Consider the following 16559-nt stretch of genomic DNA (forward strand, 5'->3'; position numbering starts at 1 on the left):
CTCCGCCAGATGTGTTGACGGAATGAGAAGAAGTGGGTATGCTATAATAGAAGGAAATACTTGGAAAGTAGTAGAATCCACGAGACTACCCGGAAGCTGGTCAGCACAGTCCTGTGAACTATATGCCTTGCAGAGAGCCCTCAGAATACTGGCAAAGAAAATTGGAACGATTTACACTGATTCCAAATACGCATACGGGGTAGTGCATACCTTTGGTAAGATCTGGAAGGAGCGTGGTCTAATTACATCAAGAGGAAAGGAATTGGCACACGAACAGATGATTACTCTGACATTAGAAGCCTTGACATTACCCCAGGAAATAGCAGTGGTCTACATACCAGGCCATCAGAGGGGAGATACCCCGACAGCAATTGGAAACAGACTGGCTGATGAAGAAGCCAAAAGGGCAGCCCTGCAACAAGAAGTCCGTTTGCTGACCTTAATCCCAATAAGACAAGGCATAAAGAAGGCTCCCATTTTCACTGCTAAGGAAGAAAAGGACATGGCTCAGCTGATGCACTACCCAATACCCCATCCCCCAAATAGACTGTCTCCTGACTCACTGTTCAATTCTCCACCCCCCAACAGACTGAGGTTCCCAACTCACTGTCCAGTTCTCCCCCCTCAACAGACTGAGGCACCTGACTCAGTGTCCAATTCCCCCCCCCAATTGACTGCCTCTGACTCACTGTCCAATTCCTCAATCCCCAATAGACTGAGGTCCCTGATTCACTGTCCAATTCCCCTCCCACCACCCAATAGACCGTTCCTTGACTTGCGGGCCAATTCCCAATTACACCAGTCGATTGAGTTCAACCACACTCGCTGCCCAATCATTCCCACTGATGAACGACGGAGTTATGGAGCTCACTGCCCAATTCCCGAATAGACTGAGTTCAGTTCAATTGACTGATTACCCTGAACTTGCTGCCCAATTAAAACACACTAACCCCATGCAATCCGTATTCCTTGCAGCTCCTTTTGTGGATCCCATTAAAGCATACCAGTCAACTTCAGGCGAGGGACTGGACCACCAGGGACGATCAAGGTAAATTTACACTGGGGGCCTTATCTCCCTCTGTTTCTCAAACACCAGCCCAGCCATTTATTCAGCCCAAACATGATCTGTGATTCCTGTCTTGGGATCCTGGCAAGTATGCCAAATGCTAAATTGGACAGGTTGCTCCAAAATAAACATAGAAACATAGAAGATAGGAGCAGGAGTAGGTCATTCGACCCTTCGAGCCTGCTCCGCCATTCAACAAGATCATGGCTGATATTAAAGTTCAGTACCCCGTCCCCACCTTCTCTCCGTAACCTTTAATACCCTTATACTGAAGAAATAGATCTAATTCCCTCTTAAATATATTTAATGAACCTGCCTCTACTGCCCTCTGTGCCAATGAATTCCACAGATTCACCACCCTCTGGGTCAAGAAATTCCTCCTCATCTCGGTCCTAAATGGTTTGCCTATTATCCTCAAACCATGGCCCCGGGTTCTGGATTTTCCCATCCTTGGAAACATCCCATCTGCATCCATTCTGTCCAGTCCTCCCAGAATTTTATATGTCTCTATGAGATCCCCTCTCAATCTTCTAAACTCCAGCAAGTACAATCCCAATTTGCGCAATCTTTCCTCATAAGTCATTCCTGCCATTCCAGGTATCAGCCTGGTGAATCGCCTCTACACTCCCTCCATTGCAAGAACATCCTTCCTTAGATAAGGTGACCAAAACTGCACACAATACTCCAGGTGGGGTCTCACCAAGGCCCTGTACAGCTGCAGTAAGGTATCCTTGTTCCTATACTCAAACCCTCTTGATATGAAGGCCAACATACCATTTGCCTTTTTAACCGCCTGCTGTACCTGCATGCTTGCCTTCAGAGACTTGTGTACAAGTACCCCTAGGCTCTCTGCACTTCCCCATCTCTTAATCTATTGCCATTCAAATAGTAATCTGCCCTCCGGTTTGTATTACCAAAGTGGATAACCTCACATTTATCCACATTGTAGTGCATTTGCCATGCATCTGCCCAGTCCCTCAATTTATCCAAATCACACTGGAGCTTCCTGACCCCCTCTTCCATGCACACAACCCCTCCTAGCCTAGTGTCATCTGCAAATTTGGAGATATTACATCCAATCCCCTCATCCAGATCATTAATGTAAATTATGAACAGCTGGGGTCCCAGTACAGATCCCTGTGGCACCCCACTGGTGGTCACTACCTGCCACTCAGAAAATGAGCCATTTATCCCAACTCTCTGTCTTCTACCTGCCAGCCAGTTCTCAATCCACATCAATACTTTGCCCCCAATCCCATGAGCCTTGATTTTGTAAGCCAGTCATTTATGCGGGACCTTATCGAAGGCCTTTTGGAAGTCCCCGCTTTTTCTCTACCCCCCTTTTTAAATAGTGGGGTAACATTAGCTACCCTCCAATCCATGGGTACTGATCCTGAGTCTATTGAGTTCTGGAAAATAATTCTTAAAGCATCTGCTATCTGAATGCCCACTTCCTTAAATACCCGAGGATGTAGATGATCAGGCCCTTGGGATTTATCTGCCTTCAATCCCATCAATTTCCCCAAGACCATGACCTTAGAGATATGATTTCTTTCAGTTCCTCCCTTGCATTAGTCTCTATGTTTCCCAACATCCTTGGGAGGTTATTTGTATCCTCTCTTGTAAAAACAGAACTAAAGTAAGAATTTAATTGGTCTGCCATTTCCTTATTCCCCATTATATATTCCCCTGATTCCCCATGAATAAAGATGCATAAACAAACATTTAAAGTCTTTGGAAAGTGTGTGACAGCATAAAAACACAGCCACAAGCTGCCAACTTACTGTAAAGAACAACTCGTGGCTTACAAAATCACAGAATTTATCATTTCTCATCCCTCGTTTATGGACCATTCAAAGGGACTGCTCCTTTTAAGGACATACAGATATCCCTTAACATTCTCACAGAACTCCACCAGATAAGGTGCTCCTTATCAGGTCCAAAGCTGCAGAACAAGACAGGAACATGGCCACAAATGCAGCCTCCCTGTGTCCCTTCCAATCCCTATTTACAAATTTCAATTTCATTCTATTTTGAAATATCCTTTATCAGTTTATTGCCCTGTGGACCACCCCCACCACGGACCTGTGGACCACCCCCACCAGGGACCTGTGGACCACCCCCACCAGGGACCTGTGGACCACCCCCACCAGGGACCTGTGGACCACCCCCACCAGGGACCTGTGGACCACCCCCACCAGGGACCTGTGGACCACCCCCACCAGGGACCTGTGGACCACCCCCACCAGGGACCTGTGACCCCACCTGAAACCTGTGACCAATGGACAAACCCCACCTGAAACCTGTGACCAATGGACAAACCCCACCAGGGACCTGTGACCAATGGACAAACCCCACCAGGGACCTGTGACCAATGGACAAACCCCACCAGGGACCTGTGGACCACCCCCACCAGGGACCTGTGACCCCACCTGAAACCTGTGACCAATGGACAAACCCCACCAGGGACCTGTGACCAATGGACAAACCCCACCAGGGACCTGTGACCAATGGACAAACCCCACCCTGTGACCAATGGACAAACCCCACCCTGTGACCAATGGACAAACCCCACCCTGTGACCAATGGACAAACCCCACCCTGTGACCAATGGACAAACCCCACCAGGGACCTGTGACCAATGGACAAACCCCACCAGGGACCTGTGACCAATGGACAAACCCCACCAGGGACCTGTGACCAATGGACAAACCCCACCAGGGACCTGTGACCAATGGACAAACCCCACCAGGGACCTGTGACCAATGGACAAACCCCACCAGGGACCTGTGACCAATGGACAAACCCCACCAGGGACCTGTGACCAATGGACAAACCCCACCTGAAACCTGTGACCAATGGACAAACCCCACCAGGGACCTGTGACCAATGGACAAACCCCACCAGGGACCTGTGACCAATGGACAAACCCCACCCTGTGACCAATGGACAAACCCCACCCTGTGACCAATGGACAAACCCCACCCTGTGACCAATGGACAAACCCCACCAGGGACCTGTGACCAATGGACAAACCCCACCAGGGACCTGTGACCAATGGACAAACCCCACCAGGGACCTGTGACCAATGGACAAACCCCACCAGGGACCTGTGACCAATGGACAAACCCCACCAGGGACCTGTGACCAATGGACAAACCCCACCAGGGACCTGTGACCAATGGACAAACCCCACCAGGGACCTGTGACCAATGGACAAACCCCACCAGGGACCTGTGACCAATGGACAAACCCCACCAGGGACCTGTGACCAATGGACAAACCCCACCAGGGACCTGTGACGTGCCCCCACCAGGGACCTGTGGACCACCCCCACCAGGGACCTGTGACCCCACCTGAAACCTGTGACCAATGGACAAACCCCACCTGAAACCTGTGACCAATGGACAAACCCCACCAGGGACCTGTGACCAATGGACAAACCCCACCAGGGACCTGTGACCAATGGACAAACCCCACCAGGGACCTGTGACCAATGGACAAACCCCACCAGGGACCTGTGACCAATGGACAAACCCCACCAGGGACCTGTGACCAATGGACAAACCCCACCAGGGACCTGTGACCAATGGACAAACCCCACCAGGGACCTGTGACCAATGGACAAACCCCACCCTGTGACCAATGGACAAACCCCACCCTGTGACCAATGGACAAACCCCACCCTGTGACCAATGGACAAACCCCACCCTGTGACCAATGGACAAACCCCACCAGGGACCTGTGACCAATGGACAAACCCCACCAGGGACCTGTGACCAATGGACAAACCCCACCAGGGACCTGTGACCAATGGACAAACCCCACCAGGGACCTGTGACCAATGGACAAACCCCACCAGGGACCTGTGACCAATGGACAAACCCCACCAGGGACCTGTGACCAATGGACAAACCCCACCAGGGACCTGTGACCAATGGACAAACCCCACCAGGGACCTGTGACGTGCCCCCACCAGGGACCTGTGGACCACCCCCACCAGGGACCTGTGACCCCACCTGAAACCTGTGACCAATGGACAAACCCCACCTGAAACCTGTGACCAATGGACAAACCCCACCAGGGACCTGTGACCAATGGACAAACCCCACCAGGGACCTGTGACCAATGGACAAACCCCACCAGGGACCTGTGACCAATGGACAAACCCCACCAGGGACCTGTGACCAATGGACAAACCCCACCAGGGACCTGTGACCAATGGACAAACCCCACCAGGGACCTGTGACCAATGGACAAACCCCACCAGGGACCTGTGACCAATGGACAAACCCCACCAGGGACCTGTGACCAATGGACAAACCCCACCAGGGACCTGTGACCAATGGACAAACCCCACCAGGGACCTGTGACCAATGGACAAACCCCACCAGGGACCTGTGACCAATGGACAAACCCCACCAGGGACCTGTGACCAATGGACAAACCCCACCAGGGACCTGTGACCAATGGACAAACCCCACCAGGGACCTGTGACCAATGGACAAACCCCACCAGGGACCTGTGACTTGCCCCACCAGGGCCTTTTGTCCCCATTATTATGATTAACTCTGCCCTCAGTGAGGGTTTCACCCCCCACCCCTGACACCCACAGGGCCCATGAGAGGAATTCCCCAGTGATGAGGAGAGAGCGGGTTCCCGTCCCCCCTCCTGCGGGTTCCCGTTGGCCCCAATCGGCCCGTTTCCCGGCCTTTGGGCCCCACCTCATGCGGCTCCTCCACAACAAACACGGCCTCGGAGCCACAGATCAGCAGCTGCTCCCCGACCTCATACATGTTCATGGGCTTCAACCTGGACAAAATTTCCCCAAATCCCCGACTCACCAGCGAACCCCTCCTCACACACAGGTTGCAGGGATCCAACATGGCGGTCCAGACACGTGACCACAACAGGCCAATCAGATGAATGGTCAACCTGAACTGCACATACACCAGGCGGCCAGCAGGTGGGGCTGAGAATGCGTCTCCATGACGTCACCAGCTCTCAGCTCTCCGGAACCAGGAGGATCAGGAATTACTGTGTAAACAAGGCCCGAAACTCGGGTTTTGCGGCGGCTTCACAGGGCAAACCTGCACATTCTAACCGTCTTCCCACATCACTGGTGCAGTGAGGCCATGTTGGGTTCACTGATCATCCCAGAGTCTGGTGGCAGAGGGGAAGAAGCCGTCCTTGTGCCACCGGGAACTCGTCTTCAGCCCCATGGGAGCAGAGTGAAGGGGCCTGGCCTGGGTGGGGGTCTTTGAGGACAGAGGCTGCTTTATTAAGACCTCGCCTCATGTAGATTTGCTCGATGGAGTGAAGTCTGGCGCCTGATGTCGCAGCCAAGTTCACAACCCTCTGGAGTTTATTCTCGTCCTGAGAGTTGGCACCTCCATTACCAGGCCATGATGCAACCAGCCAGAATACTCTCCACGGTTCACCTGTACAAGTTCACGAGAGTCTTTGGTTACATATTGAACCTGCTTAGATACCTCGCAAAGTACAGCCACTGGAAAACCTTCTTTGTGTTGCATCAACGGGGAGGGTCCAGGACAGATCCTTGGAGATGTTGGCCCCCCAGGAATATCAAGTCCATGACCCTCTCCACTACTGAGCCCTCGATGAGGACTGGATCGTGTTCCCCTGACTTCCTCCTGAATATAGGCAGAAAGCAAAGGGTGGGAATAAATGGATCCTGTTCTGAGTGGTTGTCAATGACTAGTGGTGTTCCACAGGGGTTGGTGTTGGGGTGGCTTCTTTTTACAATGTATATCGATGATTTAGAGTTGGGATTAAATGGTTTTATGGCTAAGTTTGCAGATGATGCCAAGATGGTTGGAGAAGCAAGAAGTGTTGAATTGGAGTGTGAGATGAGTAAAACTAATATGAAAATATGAAAGATGAAGAAAACTAGTATGGATATATGTGTAATGAATAAAGCCAGTATGAATAGGATAGGGATAGATAATAGAATGTAGAAGTAAAGTTAGTCTGAATAAGATAAGTCTTCTAGCCTTTTAGACAGAATCAGCAAGTTCCGCATATAAGAAGTTAGTAAGCCCTGAGAGTCAGGAAGGTGTGAATAAGGACAATGACATGATGGGACACCATGGTCCTCCAAGTTCACAGAAACAGCAGGTAGGCAGACAGGATTGCCTAATGCCAAACTCATCCAGGAGGCAGAAGAATGTAAGGGGGAGGGTACTTCTATACTGAAATAAACTGTATAAAAGTTGGGTGAGCCCCAGTGTATGTGTGTATTCCCAGGGTAAGGGGAAAGCTCCCAACATTGCATTGTTGTATAATAAATGTTCTTTGTTCTCAATTTTTGTCTCGAGCAAATTCTGTAAAGCTACTTCTGTTTCTCACAGGAGTATACAGAGGTCATGTAATGCAGAGGAACTGAGTGGACGGATTCATGGGAGCTCCATATCACAACCTTGAAAATTGTCTAAAAACATCAAATTAGTTAAAAATAAGCCTCCAAAATCCTACTGTGATGGGAAAGAACAGAGCAGCCCTTCTGGAATCAGGTGAGACCAACAGGCAAGATCAAAGACCGTTGGAGCCATCGCCAAGGAATGGTGAGAGGAGAGAGGAGTCTGGCACAATGTCGGAGGGCTCAAGCCCAACAAGAGACAGATTAATGCCAACAATTGGCAATGTTATGAGCACCATACAGACACTACCAAACAGGGTTGAGACACTGGACAGGTGTATGCAGAAGATAGTGGAAGGAGTGGGTGAGTTGAAAACTGCACTCGCCACTTGATGCACGATCAGTTATGCAAAGACTGAAGTTACTGGAACTGAAGGCTTTTATTAGCATGAGATGGACAGCATCCCTTGTGTTGCTGGCTCTCCCTGATCTGGACTCGAACTGGGGGCAGGATTGTGACAGCCTTTATGGGAGATAAAGGGGAGGAGTCACGAGCCGATCAGTGAGATCAGGATCAAACATAAAAGGTCATATCATTTACAGACACAATAGTGGTTTCACCAAATTCACCCCCTCATTTAAAAGAAGTCCCAGGGGTGGGATGGGGGTGTTGTGGTCAAGTGACCTCATAGGTTCAGACTTTCTGGTAGCCTCCTTTGGTGTTGTGACTGGCATACTCCTGACCTCGGGTCTGTGGTGGTCTCTGCTGTGCTGCTCCATCTCGGTTAGCCTGGCCAGGGTGTTTAGTTGAGCTGGGAGGCTAGGAGTGTGTGTATGTTGGCTGGTGGGTTGGCCAAGTTTGTGGGGGTAGGTGACTGAGGCACTGGAGAGCTTGGGGTAGGGGCGTCCAAATGCTCCCGCATGATTCAGATACCAGGAAGAATACTGTGTCCTCACATCCATCCGGGAATGCCATGTAGGTAGGTTAGGGTTAGGTTAGATTAGCATGGCTGAGGTGGTCGGGGACCCAGAAGGGTAAGGGGGACCAGGACCCAGAAGGGTGAGGGGGACCAGGACCCAGAAGGGTGAGGGGGACCAGGACCCAGAAGGGTGTGGGGGACCAGGACCCAGAAGGGTGAGGGGGTCCAGGACCCAGAAGGGTGAGGGGGACCAGGACCCAGAAGGGTGTGGGGGACCAGGACCCAGAAGGGTGTGGGGGACCAGGACCCAGAAGGTTTTGGGGGACCAGGACCCAAAAGGTTGTGGGGGACCCATGAGGTTGGGTGGGGTCAAAGACCTGCAAGGCTAAGGTGGTCCGGGGACCTCAGGCTGAAGGGAATGGGGATCCAGAGGGTAAGGGGTACCAGGACCCAGAAGGGTGTGGGGAACCAGGACCCAGAACGGTGTGGGGAACCAGGACCCAGAGGGTGTGGGGGACCAGGAACCAGAAGGGTGTGGGGGACCAGGAACCAGAAGGGTGTGGGGGACCAGGAATGAGAAGGGTATGGGGGACCAGGACCCAGAAGGTTGTGGGGACCCACGAGGCTGAGGGGGGGTCGGAGACCCGCAAGGCTGAGGCAGTCCGGGGACCAGTAAGGTTGAAGGGATCTGGGATCCAGAAGGGTGAGGGGAACCTGCAAGGTTTTTTTTTTTTTTTTTTTTAAATTTTTTATTTTTCACACCATAAATCACAATAGCCATGATATACACTTTTTCTTTTGGGAACCTGCAAGGTTGAGGCGGTCGGGGACCCAGAAGTGTGAGGCGGACACACAAGGCTGAGGAGGGTCAGTGACCCGCAAGGTTGATGAGGGTCGGCGACCTGCGAGGCTGAGGGGGACGGGGATCCAGAAGGGTGAGGGGGACACGCATGGCTGAAGTGGTTGGGGATCCAGAAGGGTGAGGGGGACTTGCGAGGCTGAGGAGGGTTGGGGACCTGCGAGGGTGAGGAGGGTCATGGACCTGTGAGGATGAGGAGGACGGGGATCTATAAGGATGAGGGGGACCCGCAAGGCTGAGGTAGTCGGGGACCCAGAAAGGTGAGGGGCACCCAGAAAGGTGAGGGTGACCCAGAAGGGTGAAGGGGACCCAGAAGGGTGATGGGGACCCAGAAGTGTGAGGGGCATCTGTGAGGCTGAGTGGGGTCGGGGACCCTCAAGGCTGAGGGGGAAGGGGATTCAGAAGAGTGAAGGGGACCCAGAAGGATGAGGGGGACCCAGAAGGGTGAGGGGGATCCGGAAGGGTGAGGGGGACCCAGAAGGGTGAGGGGGACCCAGAAGGGTGAGGGGGGATGGGGAACCGCGAGGTTGAGGGGGACGGAGACCCGCGAGGCTGAGGGGGACGGGGACCCGCAAGGCTGAGGGGGACGGTGACCCGCAAGGCTGAGATGGGATGGGGACCCACGAGGCTGGGGTGGTGGGGACCCGCGAGGCTGAGGGGGAAGGGGATCCAGAAGAGTGAAGGGGACCCAGAAGGGTGAGGGGGACCCAGAAGGGTGAGGGGGACCCAGAAGGGTGGGGACCCAAAAGGGTGAGGGGGACCCGCGAGGCTGAGGGAGGATGGGGACCCGCGAGGCTGAGGGGGACGGGGACCCGCGAGGCTGAGGGGGATGGTGACCCGCGAGGCTGAGGTGGGACGGGGACCCACGAGGCTGGGGGGGGCGGAGACCCGTGAGGCTGAGGGGGGATGGGGACCCACGAGGCTCAGGGGGACGGAGACCCGCGAGGCTGAGGGGGATGGGGACCAAGAAGGGTGAGGGGGATGTGGACCCAGAAGGGTGAGGGGGATGAGGACCCAGAAGGGTGAGGGGGTTGAGGATGCAGACGGTGAAGGGGACCAGGACCCAGAAGGGTTAGGGGGACCAGGACCCAGAAGGGTGGGGACCCTCGAGGCTGAAGGGAGGGGTGGGAACCCACGAGGCTGAAGGGAATTGGGCACCCATGTGGTCGAGGAGGCTCGGGGACCTGCGAGGGTGAGGTGGACCCGCAAGACTGAGGCGGTCCCGAGACCAGCGAAGCTGAGGGGGATGGGGATCCAGAAGGATGAGGGGGACATGCATGGTTGAGGTGGTCAGGGACACAGAAGGGTGATGGGGACGCAGAAGGATGTGGGGGACAAGGACCCAGAGGGGTGTGGGGGACCCTCAAGGCTGGGGGGGGGGTCGAAGACCTGCGAGGCTGAGGCAGTCCGGGGTCCAGCAAGGCTGAGGGGGACGGGGATACAGAAGGATGAGGGGGACATGCATGGTTGAGGTGGTCAGGAACCCAGAAAGGTGAGGGGGACCCAGAAGGGTGAGGGGGACCCGCAAGGGTGAGGGGGACCCGCAAGGGTGAGGGGGACCCGCAAGGGTGAGGGGACCCGCAAGGGTGAGGGGGACCTGCAAGGGTGAGGGGGACCTGCAAGGGTGAGGGGGACCCGCAAGGGTGAGGGGGACCCAGAAGAGTTAGGGCGACCCAGAAGGCTGAGGGGGACCCGCAAGGCTGGGGGGATCCCGCAAGGCTGAGGGGGACCCGCAAGGCTGAGGGGGACCCACAAGGCTGAGGTGGTTGGGGACCCAGAAGGGTGAGGGGTACTCGCGAGGATGAGGAGAGTCAGGGACCCACGAGGCTCAGGTGGGTCAGGGACCCGCGAGGCTGAAGGGGATGGGGATCCAGAAGGGTGAGGGGGACAAGCATGGCTGAGGTGGTTGGGGACCCAGAAGGGTGAGGGGGTGCCAGAAGGATGAGGGGGTGTCAGAAGGGTGAGGTGGTGCCAGAAGGGTGAGGTGTGCCAAAAGGGTGAGGGTATCCCAGAAGGATGAGGGGGTCCCAGAATGGTGAGGGGGTCCCAGAAGGCTGAGGGGGACAAGCATGGCTGAGGCAGTCAGGGACCCAGAAGGGTGAGGGTGACCCAGAAGGGTGAGGGTGACCCAGAAGGGTGAGGGGGTCCCAGAAAGGTGAGGGGGTCCCAGAAGGGTGAGGGTGTCCCAGAAGGGTGAGGGGGACAAGCATGGCTGAGGCGGTCGGGGACCCAGAAGGGTGAGGGTGACCCAGAAGGGTGAGGGGGAACCAGGACCCAGAAGGGTGAGAGGGGACCAGGACCCAGAAGGGTGAGGGGGGACCAGGACCAAAAAGGGTGAGTGGCATCAGGAACCAGAAGGGTGAGGGGGAGCAGGAACCAATAGGGTGTGGGGGACCAGGAGCCAGAAGGTTGTGGGGGACCTGCGAGTCTAGGGTGGGGGGGTCGGAGACCCCCAAGTCTGTGGCGGTCCGGGGACCAGTGAGGCTGAAGGGAACGGGGATCCAAAAGGGTGAGGGGGATGAGGACCCAGAAGGGTGAGGGGGATGAGGACATAGAAGGGTGAGGGCACCAGGACCCAGAGGGGTGTGGGGGACCAGGACCCAGAGGGGTGTGGGGGAACCACAGGCTGGGGGGGTCGGAGACCTGCAAGGCTGAGGCGGTCCGGGGACCCGCGAGGCTGAGGGGGATGGAGATCCAGAAGGGTGAGGGGACCTGCAAGGCTGAGGTGGTCGGGGACTCAGAAGGGTGTGGGGGATATGCATGGCTGAAGCGGTCGGGCACCCAGAAGGGTGAGGGGGACCCAGAAGGGTGAGGGGGACCCAGAAGGGTGAGGGGGGCCCAGAAGGGTGAGGGGGACCCAGAAGGGTGAGGGGGACCCAGAAGGGTGAGGGGGACCAAGAAGGGTGAGGGGGACCCAGAAGGGTGAGGGGGATCCAGAAGGGTGAGTGGGACCAGGATCCAGAAGGGTGAGGTGGACCAGGACCCAGAAGGGTGAGGGGGATCAGGACCCAGAAGGGTGAGGGGGACCAGGACCCAGAAGGGTGAGGGGGATGAGGATCCAGAAGGGTGAGGGGCACCAGGAACCAGAATGGTGAGGGGCACCAGGAACCAGAATGGTGAGGGGGAGCAGGAACCAGATGAGTGAGGGGGAGCAGAAACCAAAAGGGTGTGGGGGACCAGGAGCCAGAAGGTTGTGGGGGACCTGCGAGTCTAGGGGGGGAGTCGGAGACCCACAAGTCTGTGGCGGTCCGGAGATCAGTGAGGCTGAAGGGAACGGGGATCCAAAAGGGTGAGGGGGATGAGGACCCAGAAGGGTGAGGGGGATGAGGACCCAGAAGGGTGAGGGGGATGAGGACCCAGAAGGGTGAGGGGGATGAGGACCCAGAAGGGTGAGGGGGATGAGGACCCAGAAGGGTGAGGGGGATGAGGACCCAGAAGGGTGAAGGGGACCTGGACGCAGAAGGGTGGGGACCCACAAGGCTCAAGGGAGGGGGTGGGGACCCGCAAGGCTGAAGGAGTGTGGGCACCCGTGTGGTCAAGGAGGCTCTGGGACCTGTGAGGGTGAGGTGGACCCGCGAGGCTGAGGCGGTCCGGTGACCAGATGAGGGGAACATGCATGGTTGAGGTGGTCAGGGACCCAGAAGGGTGTGTGGGACCAGGACCCAGAGGGGTGTGGGGGACCCGCGAGGCTGAGGGGGACCCACAAGGCTGAGGTGGTTGGGGACCCAGAAGGGTGAGGGGTACTCGCGAGGCTGAGGATGGTCAGGGACCTGTGAGGCTCAGGTGGGTCGGGGACCCGCGAGGCTGAGGGGGACGGGGATCCAGATGGGTGAGGGGGACAAGCGTAGCTGAGGTGCTCGGGGACCCAGAAGCGTGACGGGGTGCCAGAAGGGTGAGGGGGTGCCAGAAGGGGAGGGGTCCCAGAAGGGGAGGGGGACCTGTATGGCTGAAGGGGACCCGCAAGGCTGAGGCGGACCTGCAAGGCTGAGGCGGTTGGGGACCCAGAAGGGTGAGGGGTACTTGCGAAGCTGAGGAGTTTGAACTGCTACACAACCATCAGGATCAAAGAAAACCCTAGTTTGCATTGTTAAAGTTTTCAGCTGTCATAGACCACAAAAGCCTTTCAAGCCAAAATTGAAAGGACAAGCCCCAAAAACAAACAAATCTCTCATAAACCAAAGCTCTAATACTCCCCTATCTAGAAGCATCATCTCCTCTCAATGCCATAGGTGAGAAAACTGTTTTAACTTCCATCTCCGAATTAAAAAGGTGCTATTGCAGCTCTCTTGAAGTTCGGAGATGGGCCTTGTTTAAAGGGCAGCCACAGTTTACTGAGATATTTCACACCTGAATTAATTGTCCTCCTGATTCCAGCTCAGGGTTTAAAACAGGAGAGTTTCCCCACTCTCGTCACTTGCAGCTTTCAGGCAGAGATGAGGTGATGCTGCCATCAGAGGAAGGTAGGAAGCCTGGTTTTACTGTGGCTGCTTTTTCTGGGGTGGTTCTTTGAGTTGTTGGGGTGAAAGGAATCTTGTGTTTGTGGAAGCCCCTGTTTGTGGGTAGTTTGCAAACTGGTGTTCCATGTGGTTCGTGGGTATAGAGCCAGAGAAATGTGTGCTTTAATGTGTGTGGTTTACGGTGCCTGCAACTTTAGCTCTTGTCTTGGGATGATGGTTTTGGGATGTTTGTGCCTGAGGTTTGGCTCTGAAGTGTAGGCTGTTGATAGTTTGATCCCAGAATGGGGGGGGGGGGGTGTTATTTGTGGGCAAGGGCTGGGTTGGAGGTTGCAGGGAATTCTTTTGCTCTTGACTGCAAGAAGCATTTCATTTAATTTTTGCTGATGTAACCATCTTACCTTATGTGTGTGTAATATTGCACTTTGTCCAAAGGCGCTATTTGCCTTGGCGAGTCTGTTGTCTATCTCATTGTCGATCCTTGCATCTGATGAAATGGTGCAGCCGAGATAGGTAAACTGGTTGACCGTTTTGAGTTTTGTGTGCCCGATGGAGATGTGGGGGGGCTGGTAGTCATGGTGGGGAGCTGGCTGATGGAGGACCTCAGTTTTCTTCAGGCTGACTTCCAGGCCAAACATTTTGGCAGTTTCCGCAAAGCAGGACGTCAAGCGCTGAAGAGCTGGCTCTGAATGGGCAACTAAAGCGGCATCATCTGCAAAGAGTACTTCACGTACAAGTTTCTCTTGTGTCTTGGTGTGAGCTTGCAGGCGCCTCAGATTGAAGAGACTGCCATCCGTGCGGTACCGGATGTAAACAGCGTCTTCATTGTTGGGGTCTTTCATGGCTTGGTTCAGCATCATGCTGAAGAAGATTGAAAAGAGGGTTGGTGCGAGAACACAGCCTTGCTTCACGCCATTGTTAATGGAGAAGGGTTCAGAGAGCTCATTGCTGTATCTGACCCGACCTTGTTGGTTTTCGTGCAGTTGGATAATCATGTTGAGGAACTTTGGGGGACATCCGATGCGCTCTAGTATTTGCCAAAGCCCTTTCCTGCTCACGGTGTCGAAGGCTTTGGTGAGGTCAACAAAGGTGATGTAGAGTCCTTTGTTTTGTTCTCTGCACTTTTCTTGGAGCTGTCTGAGGGCAAAGACCACACAGACTACACAAAAGAGTCTGGAAAAACAACCAACTGAAAAACCTCACAAAGATAAGCGTATACAGAGCCGTTGTCATACCCACACTCCTGTTCGGCTCCGAATCATGGGTCCTCTACCGGCACCACCTACGGCTCCTAGAACGCTTCCACCAGCGTTGTCTCCGCTCCATCCTCAACATCCATTGGAGCGCTCACACCCCTAACGTCGAGGTACTCGAGATGGCAGAGGTCGACAGCATCGAGTCCACGCTGCTGAAGATCCAGCTGCGCTGGATGGGTCACGTCTCCAGAATGGAGGACCATCGCCTTCCCAAGATCGTATTATATGGTGAGCTCTCCACTGGCCACCGTAACAGAGGTGCACCAAAGAAAAGGTACAAGGACTGCCTAAAGAAATCTCTTGGTGCCTGCCACATTGACCACCGCCAGTGGGCTGATAACGCCTCAAACCGTGCATCTTGGCGCCTCACAGTTTGGCGGTGTTAGGTCTGCTTTGTTCATGAATGAGTGAGACAAACACCAGGCTGAGTCGAAATCAGGGTTCTTTGTTCTTTATTACCGGATTGTAACACTTGCGACTAACGATGTTAGCCGGAGAATGCATTCTGCCGTTATCAGCAAAATGGTGATTTTTTATACCCTTGGATACATGCTTAGAACATCATCATATCATTACTTGTCCAATGACTAAAACTGTTGCTATCCTTTCCCTGCTAGCTTCCTGCCTCTCAATCCATCAATGTCTCTCTTATCTTGTAAGTACAAGGATGCATTCTGTTACTCCTTAGTACTGGGTGACTCCTTCTCCGGTCCCATCTCATGATGTTTTACCTAACAGGAGTACAAGGACACCTCCCCTTCTTGTTACTGCCCTGTACAGGGTAACTCCCTACACATTCCCATCTCATGATGTTTTACCTTACAATCCCTCCTTTGTCCTCTTTAGAGGACAATCTCGCCCTGACTATGCTACCACCGCGTTACATTATTTCGCCTATTATTGCCAAGCTCTATACGGGTTCTGTTCACAGGGTAGTTCGGCTGGTGGGCGAGGGCTCCCCCAACCCTCCTTTGCGTACACCCCCCATCCGTCACCCCGATCCCATTGCCCGTTTACAAGTTTCATCCCATTTGCCCCCAAGCAAAAAACTAGCTAACCCCCCGTACATTAGTAAATTCCCAAGTTAACATATGGTCTACAATCTAATTCATAATACTTGTTCTACAATCTGATTAATAATGTTTGTGTTACAATCAATGTTATAATATTTGTTCTACAATCAAGGTTATAATATTTAGGTTACAAGCAAGGTTAAAATTATATGTGTAACAATCTAATTCACAATCCCTCCTTCCCATCACATTCCCCTTCAGACTCCAGATCGATCTCAGCAACTTTCTCCGTCTCCTGTAATGTGAGATAGTCTTGCTCCACAGCCTGCACAGCTTGATATTTCGGAGGCAGTTCATCACGGTCAGCAAGGGCTGTCTCTATGGTCCTCGTGACCAGCGTTCGAATGCATGGAATACAACAACAGCCACAAGTGATAAAAATTGATACAGAAATGAACAAACCCAGCAAAAGTTGTCCTAACAATGTGCTCCATCTCCCAAACACTCCCTGTAACCAGGATAAAACAGGATTGGAGACTCCAGACTGGGCTTTTAATTCTTTCGCCAATGCCCTAAGTTTCGTTAACCCCTTAGTGAGTGATCCATCTGGCC

The 16559-nt window shown here is 54.0% G+C and overlaps 2 protein-coding genes across 2 annotated transcripts in view; both read right to left on the reverse strand.

Annotated features, from left to right (window-relative positions):
• The window catches only part of LOC138739717 (zinc finger protein 229-like), a 35123-nt gene extending 28974 nt beyond the window's left edge, over positions 1 to 6149 (reverse strand). Inside the window, exon 1 of the mRNA XM_069892318.1 lies at positions 5911 to 6149. The gene's annotated coding sequence lies outside the window, so the exon portion shown is untranslated. The remainder of the gene's footprint in view (positions 1 to 5910) is intronic.
• A 4551-nt stretch (positions 6150 to 10700) lies between these two features.
• On the reverse strand, positions 10701 to 12838 carry LOC138740102 (uncharacterized). Its single transcript, XM_069892517.1, has 3 exons — positions 12139 to 12838; positions 11197 to 11901; positions 10701 to 11077 (listed from the first exon to the last, which is right to left on the reverse strand). Exons 1-3 carry the CDS (start codon positions 12836 to 12838, stop codon positions 10701 to 10703), a joined length of 1782 nt encoding a protein of 593 aa, XP_069748618.1.
• Between the last annotated feature and the right edge of the window lie 3721 nt (positions 12839 to 16559).

This window comes from Narcine bancroftii, chromosome 7 (assembly GCF_036971445.1).
Source record: "Narcine bancroftii isolate sNarBan1 chromosome 7, sNarBan1.hap1, whole genome shotgun sequence".
NCBI classification, from domain to species: Eukaryota; Metazoa; Chordata; class Chondrichthyes; order Torpediniformes; family Narcinidae; genus Narcine; species Narcine bancroftii.